Source organism: Pristis pectinata, chromosome 3, assembly GCF_009764475.1.
Source record: "Pristis pectinata isolate sPriPec2 chromosome 3, sPriPec2.1.pri, whole genome shotgun sequence".
NCBI classification, from domain to species: domain Eukaryota; kingdom Metazoa; phylum Chordata; class Chondrichthyes; order Rhinopristiformes; family Pristidae; genus Pristis; species Pristis pectinata.
This window is the reverse complement of record NC_067407.1, coordinates 78173919-78192683: the sequence shown is the minus strand read 5'-3', so window position 1 is coordinate 78192683 and position 18765 is coordinate 78173919. Positions and strand designations below refer to the sequence as shown.

Here is an 18765-nt window from a genome sequence, read left to right as displayed (position 1 = left end):
TGAGCGGCAAGTGACTCTCACCTGTTGACACCCCAGAGCCTTTCCACCAATGAGAAGGCATGAGTCAGAAACAGGATGTAGTATTCTCCACTGGCCTGGATGAGTGCAGCCCCAATTACACTTCTGTGTTGAGATCCAGGAAATGAATCATAAAACACAAGAGGCAAACTGAGCAAACTTGTGACCAGAACTGGAGCCAGTGCTCACAGTACAGTGTGACCATAACTAGAGCCAGTGCTCATGGTGCAGTGTGACCAGAACTGGAGCCAGTGCTCACGGCACAGCGTGACCATAACTGGAGGCAGTACTCATGGTGCAATGTGACTAGAACTGGAGCCAGTGCTCACAGCACAGTGTGACCAGAACTGGAGCCAGTGCTCATGGTACAGTGTGACCAGAACTGGAGCCAGTGCTCACAGCACAGCGTGACCGTAACTGGAGGCAGTACTCATGGTGCAATGTGACTAGAACTGGAACCAGTGCTCACAGCACAGTGTGACCAGAACTGGAGCCAGTGCTCATGGTGCAGTGTGACCAGAACTGGAGCCAGGGCTCACGATGCAGTGTGACCAGAACTGGAGCCAGTGCTCATGGTGCAGTGTGACCAGAACTGGAGCAGGGCTCATGGCTCAGTGTGACCATAACTAGAGCCAGTGCTCACAGCGTAGTGTGACCATAACTGGTGCCAGTGCTTACGGTGCAGTGTGAACAGAACTGGAGCCAGGAAGATCACCTCTCATTCATTGCACCACCACAAATTTTAGTATCACTCCATTTAAATAATAATTTGCTCTTCATTCTTCCTTCCAAAGCATTAACCTCACATTTTCCACATCATACTCCATTTGCCAACTCCCTGTCCATTCACTTAACTGGGGATTCAACGAGATTCCACTGCCACCTACTTCTTCCCCTCCTATCTCCTTTCAGCATTCCAAAGGGAATGTTCTCATCACAAATCCTTGGTCTGCTCTTTCATCCCCACAGCTGCGATGCCCGCAGTCTGCCCAGGCATCTCGTCTTGCCCAGGTATCGTTCCATGGCCTCATCCCGATCCTCAACACCAACAGGGCATCTCTAACCTATCTATTCCAAGGTTCTCCCTGAATTCCCACAGCTCCAGAAGGGGTCGACATATGAAGAGAGGTTGACCAGGTTGGAGATTAGGTGAGCTTCATCAGGGGGATTGACAGGGTTGATGCTAAGAGGATGTTTCTCCTAATGAAGGTATCTTAAGCAAGGAGGCATTGGTTCGGAATAATGGGCCATCTGTTCCAGACAATGTAAGGAGGAATTCCTTCTTTCAGTGGGTAGGAAATCTCTAAATTCTCTGTCCCTGTGAGCAGTGGAGATGGAGTCACTGAGTTGGAGACTGACAGACACTTCAACCACAATGGAGCAAGAGGTATGAACAGGGAGCAGGAACATGGTGTTGAGGCCAAGACTGGATCTTATTGAATGGGGAAGCCAGCTGAGTGACCTACCCCAGCAATTATTTTTTATATCAGTTTACCAGGATGCTGCCAGGATTAGAAGGTTTGATATATAAGGAGAGGTTGGACAAACTTGGGTTGTTTTCTCTGAGGCAGTGGAGGCTGAAGGGAGACGCGACAGAAGTTTATAAAATTATGAGGCGTAGATAAGGTAGACAGTCAGAATCTTTTTCCCAGGGTGGAAATGTCTAATTCTAGAGGGCATGTATTTAAGGTGAGGGGGAATGTTTAAAGGAGGTGTGCGGAGCAGGTTATTTTTTACACAGAGAGTGGTGGGTGCCTGGTATGGGCTGTCAGAGAAAGTGGTGGAAGCAGATACGATAGTGGCATTTAAGAGGCTGTTAGAAAGGCACATGAATATTGCAAAGAATGGAAGGATATGGACCATGTGCTGACAGAAGAGAGTTAGTTTAATTTGGCATCATGTTCAGCACAGACATCGTAGTCAAAAGGGCCTGTTCTTGTTCTGTACTGTTCTATGTTCTATATTCTATGTTCTATGTTTATATTCTTAAGAGTCACTCACTTCCTCAAAGAAATAAGTGGGTCAGCTAGAGTCTTCTGCTTCTAAATCTGCGTGGGCTATTGTTTTCTGGTCATTGTTATGCTGATAAAACTCACTCTCACTTCACTTGGTCAATTCCATTAATTTTATGGGTCTGGAGGTGTCTGTCCCTGTTGTGACCCTCCATTTGAATGTATATGTTACCACTGCCTGTCTCCAATCTCCTGATGTCCCCATCAGCGTCCCCAGGCATTCGGTCACTGTGATTCCTTCCCTGCTCCTGTTGACAGCTCACAGATAAACACCAGCTATTGCTGATGATGCAATTACCCTGAACCCATGAAGCCTTACAAGCAACTGCATCCTTTCAGATCAGTAAATCCCAAGAGCTCAAGTGTCCATGTTTTTCCACTCGTCCTCATGAGGACGTGGAGGAAATAATCTTGTAGGGTGTTTGCTGTATTATGCTTGTTATGTACAGTATGCACGGAGCAAGAACGACAACGGTGCGGTAGAATAAACTCCTTCACTAATTAATATTAATCAAGATACAGAAACTGAGCAACGTAGATCCACGAGAAGGTCTGTGGAGACTTAAGAGTGCACGAGCACCCGAAATCCCGCGCCAAGAGTGAAGTTGCGCGTGTCAGGGGGTGTCGTCGCTCTGCCAAGCGATCGGCCAGCCAGTGCGGGCGTGCGTATAGGTGCGCTCGTGCATACTGCGGCATTCACGCCATTGATCTGTGGGCGATCGACCAACCGCCATGCGCATTCGTACAGGTGCGTGTTTGCTGCATTTGTCGCGTTCTCCATACGGTTCATCTGTACGGTTCATCCCTCCCCCCCATAGCAGGGAACTGCAGGGGAATAAAATAGGTTAAGTGAACATAGGGAAACATGGAGAAGATTGATCCGCCACTATCCTGCCTGGAATCAGTTGCCCGGCCGATGCACCCCCGTGGACCGCCACAAGGGGGTGTCATCCTGATTAGCCGATGCCGAGGTTGGTGGGCTGTGAAGGTCCTCCCCTCTTGATGAAGCGTCCATTGGTTCACCTACTTGAACGGTTGCTTCATCAGCAGGGGACGATTCTGTGGCTTCACTGGGTCCTCCGTCAGTTCGCCAGCATACGTGATCCAAACGTCGCCTCACAATTCGTCCATACGGTTCAGTGCTGATTCTCCATCTTAGGTGTACTTGCGTTTGGATTCCCAATTCTACCTGAGAGAGTGCTGTGCAATGTTTCAGACCCTGCCAGCTACACATTAGTTATCCCATAGCAGCACTTTGAAGGAGAAAGGCCAATAATCCCTGAACATTATTTTTCCATCAGTCACCATCACTCAAATGGATTAACTGCTTGTGCATCACATTGCAGTTTGTGGGTTCTTACTCTGTGAATATTGTCTGCCACGTTTACTCCATTGTATCAATGACTAATTTTCCCCAATATACATCATTGGCTGTACAGAGCTTTGAGACATCCTGAGGCCATAAAGGACAATGTAAATCCTCAGTGTTACAATCACGTACATACTTCTCTTAAGACTGCCTTTTTGCCCTTCCAGTGTATCTCTGCGAGTTCTGCTGCTTGTCCAGTCTTTGTGTGCCCTTCCACCCTTCCTGTGTTTCTCTTCTCACCACTTCTGATTTGATCGTCCATTCAGTGGGGTTGTGTTTGGTCTCAGCTTGCTGACTTCCACTGCATATATTTAAGATAAGATTTCTATATTAGTCACATGTACATCGAAACACACATAGACTGTTCTGGGGGCAGCCCGCAAGTGTTGGAAATGTTGGAAACATTCAGCCAGTCAGGCAGCATCTGTGGAGAGGTGCTGCCCAATACCAACCTCAAATGTTAATTCTTTCTTTCTCCGCAAAGGGTACACACTGAGTATTTCCAGCATTTTCTGTTCTTGTAGTATGAATTGATCCCCTTTAAAGATCACTGCTTAATCCTGGCACGTGGTGCCGAAGAACCCAGTGCATCCAGTTCCCAGCACCATGTCCTGGGAAGGACAAATAACATTTGGAAGGAGCACAACACAGATTACTAATGATGAAAGGATTCAGTTGTAAGGGTGATTCAGAGAAAAATAGGGTTCATACAAAGCTCTTTCTATATTGTCCCTTCACACACTCCTGGTACATGGGTTAGACACAGGATAAAGCTCTCTGTCTCTACAGGGTATTTTCATGCCCCCCAGGACATGGCTGAGACAGAGAGCACAGCTCCCTCTATACTGTCCTACCACACACTGGATTAGACACAGAGTAAAGTACCCTCTGCATGGTTCCTTCACACATTCCCAGAGCATGTGTTAGACACAGGGTACAGCTCTCCCTACACGGTCCCTTCATGCACTCTCAGGGCGCAGGTTAGATACAGGGTGAAGCTCTCTCTACATTGTCCCTTCATACACTCCCAGTATATGGGTTAGATACTGAGTAAACCTCCCTCAACATTGTCTCACCACATGCACCCAGGGCTCAGGTTTGACACAGAATAATGCTCCTTCTGCACTGTCCTGCCACACTGTGCAACATCAGGGGCAGCATTGAGCTGCAGTTACTAGAGCTGCTGCCTCACAGGTCTAGTGACCCAGGTTCAACCCTGACCTCGGGTGCTGTCTGAGTGGAGTTTGCACGTTCTCCCTCCGACCACATGGGTTTCTTTCAAGGACTCCTGTTACCTCCCACATCCCAAAGACGTGCAGGTTGATAGGTTAATTGGGGACTGTAAATTATGCCCAGTGTGTCAGTGAATGGTTAAATCTGGGCGGAAGTTGATGGGAATGTGGGAAGAATAAAATGGGAACAGTGTAGGATTAGTGTACAAGGGTGGTTGATGGTTGACACGGACTCGGTAGGCTGGAAGGCCTGTTTTCCCTCTCTCTCTCTCTCTCTCTCTCTCTCTCTCTCTCTCTCTCTCTCTCTCTCTCTCTCTCTCTCTCTCTCTCACTCTCTCACTCTCTCACTCTCTATGATCGTCATCAGAAATTCCCAAGACCTTGCCACCATTTAAGGTTTGAACATACTCCTGGCAGAATTTACTCCACTTAGTTGCTCAAATCTGCACATATATGTTTTGTAACTTAGTGAATTGAGTGGGAAGTTCTTAAGCAGCCTTCAAGTTCTGCTCCTAATAATATCAGTTGGTTTTTGCATTCAGTTTTATTTCTGATAGACACAAAATGGTAATGTGAAAAGAATCAGTGTGAATCATGTTCTTAAAAGGCCCATCTCCCCCCTCACAATGCTTTTGGGAAGATAAATCTCATGAAGGAAGTGTATTTCATCGTGAGGGTTAGAGTAAAGGCAAGCAATATGACCTGTAATTTGTTGCTCAGTATGCACACAAAGCTTGCTGGAGAAGCCAACCATGGCTTTGAATTGCACTGATAGGAACCTGCCAGTTGGTGTCTCACCACTGGCAGGAAATCCTGGGCCAATACCAGGGAGCAGTTGTCTCCAAGGTCATTGGTGCTTGCTGACCTACACTGGCTCCCAATGGTATGATTGTAAAATTCTCGCCCTTGTTTACAGATCCCTCCAAGGCCTCATCTCTCCTTGGCTTTAATAATCTGCTCCAGTCACATAACATCTCCAGGTATGCACACTCTTCCTTTTCTAACCTCTATCTACTCCCTGACTTTAATCCCTCCATCATGAGAAGAGGTAATGTCAGCTGCCAAGGTCCTGTTCTCTTGCATTCCCTTGATTAAGCATCTCCATCTTTCCCTTTTCCTCTCCCACTAACTCTCTCCACCTCTTACCCTCTGCTTCTTCACCTCTCCCTTTCTCTCTCCACTCCATCTCTCCTTCTCCCCCTCCTCTCTTGTGAAGCACCTGTGTAATCTCACAACATTAGAAGTACTCTACACACAAGTTGCTGTGGTATATGTGGCTACTGGGTAAAGTCCTTCCCCAGCATCCCAGATGAAAGTAAGGAGGGAGTGTCTGTCTGATCTATACCATGAATTGATCCAGTCCTCTGCTTAAAAAGATATTTGCACAGGTATATGGATAGAAAAGGCCTAGAGGAAAATGAGTCAAATACAGGCAAATGGGACTAGCTCAGATAGACATCTTGGTCAGCATGGACGAGTTGGGCCGAAGGGCCCTTTCCATTCTATATAACTCTGACTATTGGAGCTGCCATCTGCTGGATGAGATTTAACCACCCTCTCAAGTGAGGGTGAAAGGTGTCAGGCATCTATTCGAAACAAAAACAGGGGAGTTGTCTTGTTTTCCTGGCATCTATGTTATCGAAATGCATTTTTTAGTCACTGTGGAATCTTCCTCTACTGTACAAATGGAGTTACCATAAATGTTTCATCACTAAGTTTGCAAAAGGTTCAATATCAAGTTTCTTTCCTAATATTCAATGTAATTATAAAGTCAGTTCAATTACTACTGACTGCAGCATTTTACCTTTCCTTTTGACTTTCCCTCTTTACTTTTCCTGGCTGGTTTTGTCAGTTTGAAGGTTCCTATCCCACCAGCCTTGTACTTTCACCTGTGGAGACTCCTCTCTCCATGCAGGGCATCATCCAAGCTCCTGTCATCAGCATTTACAAGCTGAACAAAGCCAGGGAGAATAACAACTAAAAGTGCAAATTGGTTTATTGTCACGGGTACTGTTTGATTCTTCTGCTGAGACCATGGGAAGTAAAGCTTAAAAAATAAACAGCCAGTTTCCAACAGTCTCCACTGATGCGAGCTAACTTGGTTTCAAGCTCTCTCATTTTGCTATGATGGGACTGTCTATAGTTTGAGTGTCTTCAGACACAAGGTCAGTGTTGAAAAATAAAAATAACTGTAATTGTTGGAAATCTGAAACGCTGGAAACACTCAGCAGGTCAGGCAACATCTACGGAGAGAGAAACAGAGTCAACATTTCAGGTCAAATACCCCTCGTCAAGGAATTCCTTCCCTTTGGACAGCATCAATATTATTCCTATTGTTGAGTAGATCAGGAGGAGAAACAGCACCTCATATTCCTCCTGGGTAGTCTGCAACCTAACGGCATGAACACTGAATTCTCTAAATTCAGGTAAACTGTTTCCCCTCTGTCCCTTTTCTCTCTCCTCCTGATCTACCCAGTTCCTCCTACACCCACCCCAGCCCCTCCATCACCCTGTTTCCTTCCTCTCCTCCACCCACTCTAACTGCCCATCACCCACACGCTCTTCCCACTGGGTCCCCTCCCCCCCCCCCCCCACTGTTCCCATCTGCTCCCTTATTTGGTTCCATGCTCAACCTTACTCCTCTCAGATTCCATCATCCGCAGCCTTTTGTCACCTCCACCTGTCTCCTCCCAGCCTCTGTCGATATTTCCACTCTCCCCTCCTCCATCTGCCTCTCACCTCCTCCTCACCTGGATCCACCTGTCACCTGCCAACTCTCACTCCACCCCTTCCCCTCATCTCTTTATACTGGCCATCTCCCCTCTATCTCTCAGTCCAGACAAAGGGTTTCAACCTGAAACATCAGGTGTCCATTTCCTTCCATAGATTCTGCCTGACCCATCGAGTTCCTCCAGGAGTTAGTTTGTTGCTTGGAGTTACTAAGTTGTATGATTGCTTCTGTTTTATTTTGTTTGGGTTTAGCAATGGCCCATGATATTGGGAGGTGCTTCATATTTAATCCACTGACTTGGTACAGTGGAAGTTACAAGCTTCTGTTATGCAAGCCATGTTTTGATCAGAGTCCATTAATTGCTCAGCAGGGTCCTATTGTGTTGGTGTAATGAAACAATGAGTCATTCAAATAACCAGTGCATATGTAACCTGCCTTCCCCTCTGATCTTGTGCAGAGCGATTATTCAAGTGACACAGAAAGCGAGGACAACTTCCTCATGCTCCCACCCAAGGACCATCTGGGCCTCAGCGTCTTCTCCATGCTGTGCTGCTTCTGGCCTCTGGGAATCGCTGCCTTCTACCTTTCACATGAGGTAGGCTCTGGGTGAAAGGTCACTAGGACTGCTGACCTTTGGAAGCATCACAGCTCATTGTCAAACATCAGCTGGTGTGGGAGTATCTAGTGACAACATGGCTTTACTCATTTACTTAGTTTAGATCAGAACTCCTGAAACAACTCCGGACTGGTTCAATTCGCCCAGAGGGTCTCTGCAATTCTACCCAAGAGGCTCAGTCACTGAATATATTCGATGCAGAGATGAATAGATTTTTGGATATTAAAGGGATTGATGGATATGGAGTTAAAGTGGTGCTGAGGTAAAAAATTGGCCATGGTCTTATTGAAATGTGGAACGGGCATGAGGGGCTGAATAGCCTATTCCTGCTTCTATTTTATCTGTTCTTGTACTGGCTATTGGGTTTTATAGAGAAGAGCCATCTAGATAAGTATGTGGATAGGAGAGGTTTAGAGGGCTATGGGCCAAATGCAGACAGTTGGGCCTAGCTCAGTGGGCAACACAGTCGGCATGGACAAGTTGGGACAAAGGGCCTGTTTCTATGCTGTATGACTCTATGACTCATAGGACCCACCCAAAGGCAGATTACAGGAAGGGATTTGGAAGAGGAGAGGGAGAAAGGGGAAACACTAGTACAAGCTCAGGTACAGAGAGAATTTCAGGAGTTAGTCTTTGAAATAAAACGTCGGATCTCAAGGGTATGACATCTGGATTATCAGCTGGGAAAGGGCAGACAGCTCAGGAGAATGAACGCACGGGCTGGCTGTTCCTTGTCACAGATGTTGGCAGCAGTACCAGGGCAGGAAGGAGACTCACCAATGAGGTGGGAATCATAGGAACCAGGGAGGGAAGTGCCTTTAAACTAGTCAAATGAGAGGAGGAAGCACAAGAGATAAAACGAGCCTGAACATGAACAAGACAGGAGAAGAGGACAACAGACAGGTCAAACTAAGGGGAGGGCACACAAATAGCCAGGAAATGAAGATGCCCAGAACTTGGTGCAGCCCAAGCAAGCATGAGGGTGGTCTAACAGCAAAGCACTGGGCTCCCTGCTGAAAGTAACCATGTACCAAAGGCCAGCTCAGTGTGGGGTGCAGCTCAGTATGCTGTCCCAGCCTCTTTGGTGGGGGGAGGGGGGGTGTGCGCCGGCACAAGCTGTGTCGAGCTACAGCCAGAGTCAGGGAGGGCAGCAACAGACCCCAGCATTTTGGTGCTGGGGGCAAGGGATCAAAGTCTGTGGAGAGGATCAGGAGTGGTGGTAGGTGGGAGGAAGGGTTACATTTGTAGAGGGGGGGGTCTGTGTGTGGGAATTTGTGTGCAGTGCAGGGGGAAAAGCAAACAAATGGTAGACCCCTAGGTAGTGCTGTAGAATGAAGGCCCAGGGTACAAGTACATAGTAGTGAAAGTGATGACACAGGTAGGCAGGGTGGTGAAGAAGGCGTTTGGCACACTTGCCTTCATGGGTCAGGGCATCAAGTACAGGAGTTGGGACGTCATGTTATAACTGTACAAGATGTTGGTGAGACCACACTTGGAGTATTATGTGCAGTTCTGGTCACCCAGCTGCAAGAAGGATGTCATTAAGCGGGAAAGGGTACAAAAAAAAAGATTCACAAAGACATAATCAGGACTGGAGGGCTTGAACTATAAGGAGAGACTGGATAGGCTGGGACTATTTTCCCTGGAGCGTAGGAGGCTGAGGGGTGACCTTATAGAGGTTTATAAAATCATGAGGGCTATAGATAAGGTGAAGGTCAGTCTTTTTCCCAGGGTTGGGGAGTCTAAAACTAGAGGATATAGATTTAAGGCGAGTGGTGAAAGATTTAAAAGGGCCCTGACGGGGCAATTTCTTCACGTAGAGGGTGGTGGCTATATGGAACGAGCTGCCAGAGGAAGTGGTTAAGGCAGGTACAGGAAGAACATTTAAAAGACATTTGGACAGGTACATGCATGGGAAAGGTTTAAGAGGGATATGGGCCAAACTCAGACAAATGGGACTAGCTCAGGTAGGCACCTTGGTTACTATGGATGAGTCGGGCTGAAAGGCCTGTTTCCATGCTGTATAACTAGGGCTCTTATGGGAGGGGTGGTGAAGAGCAGCATTCAATTTGAGGGGGTGGAGAAGAGCAGGAGCTGGTTGGGTGGGTGGGTGGGTGGGTGGGCGGGGGGGGTGGAAGGCTGGGAAGAGGAAAGGGGAGGTTGGGAAGGGGAAGGGGAAGGACAATTCAACGCTGGTAATGTCAGTTTGAGTCCCCAATTACAGGTTCCCAGCCCAGGGAGTCCAAGCTCCCCTCAATATTCCGAGCAACGTGGCTCATGAAAAAAGAGGCCCCAACCCAGAAATCACTCCAAGCAGCAAGGAGAATAATGCCAGGAGAAGCCTGGTAAAAGTTTCAGAGCGATGCCCATTAATGGACGTTGTGCCTCATTCTCATAAATGAAGCTAACAGGAAAAAAAAAGTGTTATGCAGTTGAACTGGACAATAAGAGTTCCAGCATGGGGGTGATAAAAAAAATTAAAAATAAAATGAGGTGAGGTGCTATTAAACTGAGTTATGCTGTCTGTACAGTTGCATGCAATATAGAGGCAAACTGGAAGCAATTAAGTCCTGCAAGCTACCAGTCAAAGTAACAATTAATATAACTGAATCCAAACTGGGAATAAACATTGCAGAATAAAACATATTGCAAAAATGTGGGGAGAGGAGAGGTGGGCTGACTGTACCAAGGAAGAAGTGGGAAGAGGAAACACTCAGATAGACATCAGCTAAACCTAAATGAGATCCAGAGATCACAGATACTGAAGGAGTAATTGCAATAATAAGGGTGATCTGCAAGCCAAATGAGAGAAAGGAGCTGAAGGAAGAAATTTGCAAACAGGTCAGTGAAATGTGTGAAAAAGAACAATAATCAAAGGAGATTTTGAAGTGCCACAGAATTCATTGACCAGAAGAGTTAGATAAAGAGAATTAGGAAACAAGTTCCCACAATGTGTGCAGGACTCCTTCCCAACCCTGTACCAAGAACCACAATGGAAGGATTCATTATCACATCTGAGAAGGGGAAAATGACCCAAAGCAATTAAGAGAAATACAAGTTAGGGGAGCATCGAGGCAACAGTATCTCTGTGTCTAAGGAAAGATGTGCCAGCCCTGGGGAGGGTCCAGGAGGTTCACAGGAATGATCCCAGGAATGAAAACCTTGATGCATGAGGAGCATTTGATGTCTTTGGGCCCATATTCAAAGAAGTTCAGAAGAGTGTGTGTGTGTGTGTGGGGGGGGGGGGGAGGGGGTGGAGCGGGTGGAGCGGGTGGGAGGGATGAAGATCTCATTGAAACCTACCAGATAATGAAAGGCCTGGACAGAGTGGACATGGAGAAGATGCCTCCATGAGTAGGAGAGTCTAGGATCCAAGGGCACAGCATCAGAATAAAGGGACGTCCCTTTAAACCTGAGATGAGGAAGAATTTTTTCAGCCAGAGGGTGGTGAATCTGTGAAATTCATTGCCACGGACGGCTGTGGAGGCCAAGTCATTAAGTGTATTTAAGACAGAGATTGATAGGTTTTTGATTGGTAAGGGGGATAAAGGTTACAGGGAGAAGGCGGGAGAATGGGGTTTAAAAAAACAGCTATGATTGAATGGCGGAGCAGACTCAATGGGCCAAATGACCCAATTCTGCTCCGAAATCATCTGCCTGACCCGTCGGGTTCTTCCAGCATTTTATTTGTTGCTAAGGTCTCCTTGTACTCATTTCTACATTTACACAGGACATGTTAGAATTACATCTAAAGAACTATTATAATGTCTGTACCCAGTGTACAGACAGGGGTTTGTAACAGGGATGAATAGTTACTATATTACCAGGATGCCTTGTATATGGAGAGAGGAATAACTCCCATGATTGCATTTGAGAAACTTGTGCAGTGTCTGTGCCCTGAATAAATCCTCTCACAGCAGGCACTCCAATATGTATGTCACCACTGTACAGACTTGTGTTCATTAATCGTGAAAGCTCACACCAGAGGCAGCAAGAGATAAATAACAGGATACAATTCACTGGTTCTGGAACACATGATCATTCTCTATTAGATTAACATTATGCCTCATTGCTTACAAAATGACTGAATCTTTCCAGCTGTCCCATGGACCTTTAACAATGCATGCCCCTTTAATGTTGATAAAATCTATTGAAGCACAGTCAACACCAAATTCATTCTGCCTTCATGGCTATGGTCAAATGTACAATAATGAAATATCTTCTTTATTTTCCTCATACACAAGAGTGAATTAATGCTGCGTTCCAAGGCAGCACAATTCCAGTGATTGATTACTTTGGCTCCCAAATAATGCCAAGAAAGGAAGGTTGTCCATGAACAAAATACTCCAGATGTGGAGTATGGAAGCTGGGATGTTATGTTGTAGTTGTGCAAGATGTTGGTGAGGCTGCACCTGGTGTGTTGTGTTCAGTTTTGGTCGTCCTGCTATAAGAAAGATGCCATTAAGCTGGAAAAGGGTGCAGAGGAGATTGACAAGAATGTTGCCAAGACTCGAGGGACAGTTATAGGAAGAGGTTACGCAGGCTAGGACTTCATTCCTTGGAGTGTAGGAGAGTGAGGGGTGATCTTGTAGAGGTGTATAAAATCATGAGGAACATAGATAGAGTGAATGCACTCAGTCTTTTTTTCCAGGGTCATGGAATTAAGAACTAGAGGGAATAGGTTCAACGTGAGAAGGGCAAGATTTAGTGGGAACTTGAGGGGCAACTTGTTTACAGAGAGGGTGGTACGTATATGGAATGAGCTGCCAGAGGAAGCAGTTGAGCCAGGTACAATAACTTTTAAAATACAGTTGGACAGGTACATGGATAGGAAAGGTTTAAGGGTATGGACCAAACACAGGCAAATGGGACAAGTTTGGATGGGCATTTTGGTTGGCATGGACTAGTTGGGCCAAAGGGCCTGACTCGGGGTGTATGACTCCATGTCAGAAATCTGAAATGAAAATTGAAAATATTCAGCAGGAACGTAATATCTATGGGGAGAGAAACATCAGAACTGGGAAAAAATACAAATAAAACAGCTTTAAGTTGCAGAGAAAAGGAGGGGTGAAGAGAATAAAGAGGAATGTCTTTGACAGAGCAGAGACTGAATGAGACAGATAGTGGTTGGTGCTGGCTGAGAGAGGGTGCGTGTTACAGGTGTCTGGAGAAGGTGCAAGTAAGAGGAAATGAATGAAGTATGAAGTTACCAGAGCAGGAGAGAGAAAACTGTGTGCAATCTGAAACAGGAAGGGTGGTTATCTGAAATCGCCGAGTCCCAAGGGCTATATTGAGCCTGATCGGAAACTGGGATGCTGTTCTTTAAGCATCCCAATTTCCGACCAAAGACAGAGATCAGGGCAGTTAACTAACGTGTGGTAGGTAACTGGAACCACAGGGTCACCCTTGTGTACTGAACAGAAGTGGTTTGCAAAGTGGTCACCCAAACTGAGCTTTGTCTCTACATTGTAAGCACCACATTTGGTAAGATGGACATCTCTGACAAATGCTAGCAGCAGACACATCGTCCACGCACTTCCCCATTCGGAAGGGACCATTCCCTCCAGGATACTTTGACTCACTTCAGTCCCCACAAACACCTAGTCCCCTTCTCAAGGCTCTTTCCCATGCAACCACAGGAGATGCAACACCTGCCCTCTAACCTCTTCCTTTCCCACCATTCCAACCTCTTCCTTTCCCACCAACACTCCTTCCAGGTGAAGCAGCCATTCACATGAACCTCATCCAATCTGGTGTACTGCATTTGGTGTGTGCAACGTGGTCTCTGCTCTGGAGAAACCAAACAGATTGGGTGAACACTTTGCAGAATACCCCCATTCAAACCACAGGGTGACCTTGTGCTTCCAGTCACCTGTCACTTTAATTCTCCACCCTTTCCCCACACAAAGTGGATGATATCTGGAACAAACTGCCAGAGGAAGATTTGGAATAAGATACAGTTACTTCATTTAAAAGGCATTTGGACAGACGCTTAAATAGACAAGGCATAGAAGGATATGGTCCTAATGCAGGCAAATGGGACTAGTGTAGATGGGCTGAAGGGTCAGCATGGACCTGGTGGACGAAAGGGCCTGTTTCAGTACTGTAGAACTCTATGACTCCCACCTCTCAGTCTTTGGCCTCTTATATGGCCACAGCAAAACTCAATGCAATTTCAAAGAGCAGCACCTCATCATCTGACTTGACACCTTACAGCCATCTAGCCTCAAGAAGGAATTCATGAAGGTAATCAGACTTTCCAGTGTTGTATTGTGATGGTATTGAGTGTGGCCATTCTAGAGTCCTAAACTTCAGTCAAAACCTTAAGTCTTATCAGTTATACAGTAAGTGTGTACCAGTACCCTCACTTTCAGGAGATTACACTGCATCAACTTATATTTCAAAGACTAATTTACTGAACCACTTTGGTCTCTTTTCTGAAGGGGTTTAGCTGTCAATAATCACTATTTCAAGTGGTGCCCCCCTCTCCGCGCCCCCACCACCCATGGCGGAGATGCAGCTAACAAAGCAGATTAAACACATTTCCTTTTAAATGGATCACATTTTAATTCGAGGAGTAACTTCCAACAGAAGTTATAATTCTACAAAGGAAAAAAAATACCAATGGGTTGCAGACAAACAAGTCATCCATCATAGAAAGAAAGTTCTGGGAAGAGATCCTTCTTGGACCAACACTGAGGAGTGGATTCTACGTCTTCATGTCTGTAACACCTAACAACTCTTACTGCCTTCTGATATTTATATCGTTTTCTTTTAACAAATCATCTAGTAATAACCTCATCTGCAAGCAAAGTTTCATAATTGCATCAATCAGGTCGATTGGATGGAGCATCTCGATTAGGTTAACATGGACAATGTTGTTTCTCCTGGTCAGGTCACTGTCTTAATCAGGTCAATATGGACAGCATTGTTTCTCTTGATTTGGGCAAGAGGATGAGCAGGAGGACCAGTTAGGAATTTAAATTATTTAACGATAAGCATCGTGACCCTTGGATGGTTTCTTCTGCTGTGTTAAAAGCCAAGGATAGCAATAAACATCCTGGACCTAGATAGTGAATATCCAGCACATTATCTCACATTTCAACTATTTGGGTTTTCTCTCTCTCCTGCATCGGTATTTAGATTTTGTCCTCCCATCTACACTTCCTCGGGAGACATCTTCACCACTCTCTCTCAGCCAGCATCACCCGCTCTTGTATCATTCAGTCTCTCCCGATCTTCAACCTCCCACAGACTCTCCATTTTATTCGCATTGCGCCTTCACTCCCTTTTCCGTGCAACCATTTGATCTGCCCAGTTCTGAGCAAAGGCTATTGATCTGAAAGATTTCCCCTGTTTTCTTTCTCCACAGATGCTGCCTGATCTGCTGAATAATTCCAGCATTTTCTGATTATGTTTCAGGTTGCCCATGACCTGGTTGTAAAGTGACCGAAGGCTCCTGAGATTCTGAATCACCTTCCAGGTGATTCTGAGTCTTTCTAGCTGGTGGATTTAATTTACGAGAACAAATGAAAAGAATTAAACAGCCTGTGGGAGTGGAGGGGAAGTGAGGTTAAAAACTGAGTCATTCCACCAGGGAACTACTTAAAATACACATTTTACAGGCAGTAGTTTTTTTTAGTGCTCAAAACAGGTCAGAAGTAAAACTGCCTGAATTTGTGGATTTCATTACCAGTGTGACTCTTGCTGACATTGGTGTTGTTAAGTGTTGAGAGGGTCACATCATTGACAGATTCAGTCCAAATACTGGGACTGAATCCTTCAGTCATTCGACCCTATCGATGTGTTCTTAGAACTTAAGAACAAAAGAGGGGGGGGGAAGAAGACCATTCGGCCCTTTGAGCCTGCTGCACCATTCATCAAGATCATGGCTAATGGTTCACCTCAGTGCCCTTTTCCTGCACTATCTCCATGTCTTTCTGTTCTCCTGATGTCCGGAAATCTGCCGCAGGGCGAAGATGAGAAGTAGTTTACATTGATAAAGTGCAGTCCCCAAGTCAGTGCGGTAGCAATCTATTAATTGTACTGGCTGCTGTAATGAAGAAAATACGGGTGTTGATTTAAACGCGATGATGCCCCTGAAGGTTCCTGCCCCCACCACAGCTCCAAGGTCAGTAATGGTGTCAGGCTGTGACAGTGGTCATCTGTCCCTCTGTGTCCTTCTCGGCCTGTCTGCCAGTCATTGACTGTGCCCTCCCCTTCGCTGTCTCCCAGTGGCCATTGCCAGAGGTTCCAATCACATCTGCCCAGCTGCCGTTGGATAATCTGCCTGCCAGGGCTTCTCTTCCCTGTACCTCTGGTGCTCCCTGAGTCCCTGCCAGTCTTCCCGCCTGATTTCCCATCCACCTGCTGTGTCCCAGCAATGTCATCCAAAAGCCCAGCATCAACACCCATGAAGACACTGATGATTCCTGACCCATCCGCCCTCCCGTTTTCCCATGTCTGGTATTGGATGAGGTGAAAACCCTCCATCCAGGTATTGGGAAACCAAACTGGCAGCTTTAGCCTCAGACATAGGGATAGAGCATAGAACGTAGAACACAGAATGTGGAACATAGAACATGGAACATAGAACATAGAACACAGAATGTAGAACATAGAACACGGAACATAGAACACAGAATGTAGAACACAGAACATGGAACATAGAATGTAGAACATAGAACACAGAATGTAGAACATAGAACATGGAAGCTGAACGTAGACCACAGAACATAAAGCATAGACTATAGAATGTAGAACATAAAACGTAGAACGTAGAATGTAGAACACAGAACACAGAATGTAGAACATAGAATGTAGAACATAGAACATAGAACAGTGCAGCACAGGAACAGGCTCTTTGGCACATGATGTCTGTGCCGAGCATGATGCCAATTTAAACTGCACATCTGCCTGCATGTGATCTATATCACCCCATTCCCTGCTTGCTCATGTGTCTGTCTAAATGCCTCTTAAACATTGCTATTGTATCTGCTTCCACCACCTCCCCTGGCAGCATGTTCCAGGCATCAACCACTCTCTGTGTAAAAAAAAACTCGCCCCATACATCTCCTTTAAATTTTCACCCTCTCACCTGAAAGCTATGCCTTCCAGTATTTGATATTTCCACCCAGGGAAAAAGATTTTGAGATGTGCACAGCCTTGTCACTTAGCATGCTGTCTCACGCTCCCTTGCACTCCCTGCTGAGAAAGGGCGATGCCCACCGGAACAAAAACCAAACTGCTGGAGGAACTCAGCAGGTCGCGCATCATCTGTGGGGGTAAAGGAATTATCGACATTTCAAGTCAAGACCATGCATCGGGCTTCATGCAGGGTCTTGACCTGAAACTTCTTCCACAGATGCTGCTTGACCCACTTTGTTCCTCCAGCAGTTTGGTTTTTGCTCCAGATTCTAGCATCTGCAGACTTTTATGTCTCCAGTGCCCACACTGGAAGTATTGCTGAGAAAGGACAGTGCCAACTGGAAGTATTGCTGAGAAAGGGCAGTCCCCACTGGAAGTATTGCTGAGAAGGGGTAGTGCCCACTGGAAGTATTGCTGAGAAGGGACTGTGCCCACTGGAAGTGTTGCTGAGAAGGGACCGTGTCCACTGGAAGTATCGCTGAGAAGGAACGGTGCCCACTGGAAGTATTGCTGAGAAAGGACATTGCCCACTGGAAGAATTGCTGAGAAAGGACAGTGCCCACTGGAAGTGTTGCTGAGAAGGGACAGTGCCTACTGGAAGTATTGCTGAGAAGGGACCGTGTCCACTGGAAGTATCGCTGAGAAGGAACGGTGCCCACTGGAAGTATTGCTGAGAAGGGACATTGCCCACTGGAAGAATTGCTGAGAAAGGACAGTGCCCAGTGGCAGTATTGCTGAGAAACGACGGTGCCCACTGGAAGTATTGCTGAGAAAGGACGGTGCCCACTGGAAGTATTGCTGAGAAGGGACAGTGCCCACCGGAAGTATTGCTGAGAAGGGGTAGTGCCCACTGGAAGTATTGCTGAGAGTGGACAGTGCCAACTGGATGAATTGCTGAGAAAGGACAGTGCCCACTGGAAGTATTGCTGAGAAGGGACAGTGCCCACTGGAAGTATTGCTGAGGAGGGACAGTGCCCACTGGAAGTATTGCTGAGAAGGGACAGTGCCCACTGGAAGTATTGCTGAGGAGGGACAGTACCCACTGGAAGTATTGCTGAGAAGGGACAGTGCCCACTGGAAGTATTGCTGAGAAGGGACAGTGCCCACTGGAAGTGTTGCCTTTTGTTCATAATGAGAGTTTCAGGAGATTCTGATGTTGAGTGAGATCCAACAAATGGATTTATAACTGGAGTTAGAGAAACAGCAAAAACATCCATTTGGCAATGTAGCACATCACTTCAGATAGAACCCAATCTCGCACATTCTTCATGTTTGTTTTTTGTTTTCCCTTTATTTCACATTTTTTGGTACTGCAGCACTTTGTTTTTCCAGCAAATGTTTCACGGGATGTGTTCCAACAGCCCAATTACTCTACACAGAGCAGCGGTTGTAGAATATTGCATTTGAATCTGCCCAGCATTAATTACTGGGGGAGGTGTAGTGTGTGGGCAAAATTCAGATAGTCAGCAGAGACTCTCATTAAGGATAATTGTATTGGATTTGAGTTGAATGCGTGCAGAGTAGAGGGATGTGCACTCTGACACGTTCCTCGTTGTTTTATCCAGCTCCTGAGACTGCAATGCAGCAATGGTAGGAAGCCCTGTAAATATCAGACAGATAATATCTTACAGACCAGGGAC

General features: G+C 46.2%; 1 protein-coding gene across 1 annotated transcript in view; it reads left to right on the top strand.

The window, feature by feature from the left end:
* The window catches only part of LOC127568514 (synapse differentiation-inducing gene protein 1), a 51959-nt gene that overhangs the window by 20764 nt on the left and 12430 nt on the right, over positions 1 to 18765 (top strand). Inside the window, exon 3 of the mRNA XM_052012357.1 lies at positions 7820 to 7957. Within this exon, the coding sequence (XP_051868317.1) occupies positions 7820 to 7957 (138 nt within the window). The remainder of the gene's footprint in view (positions 1 to 7819; positions 7958 to 18765) is intronic.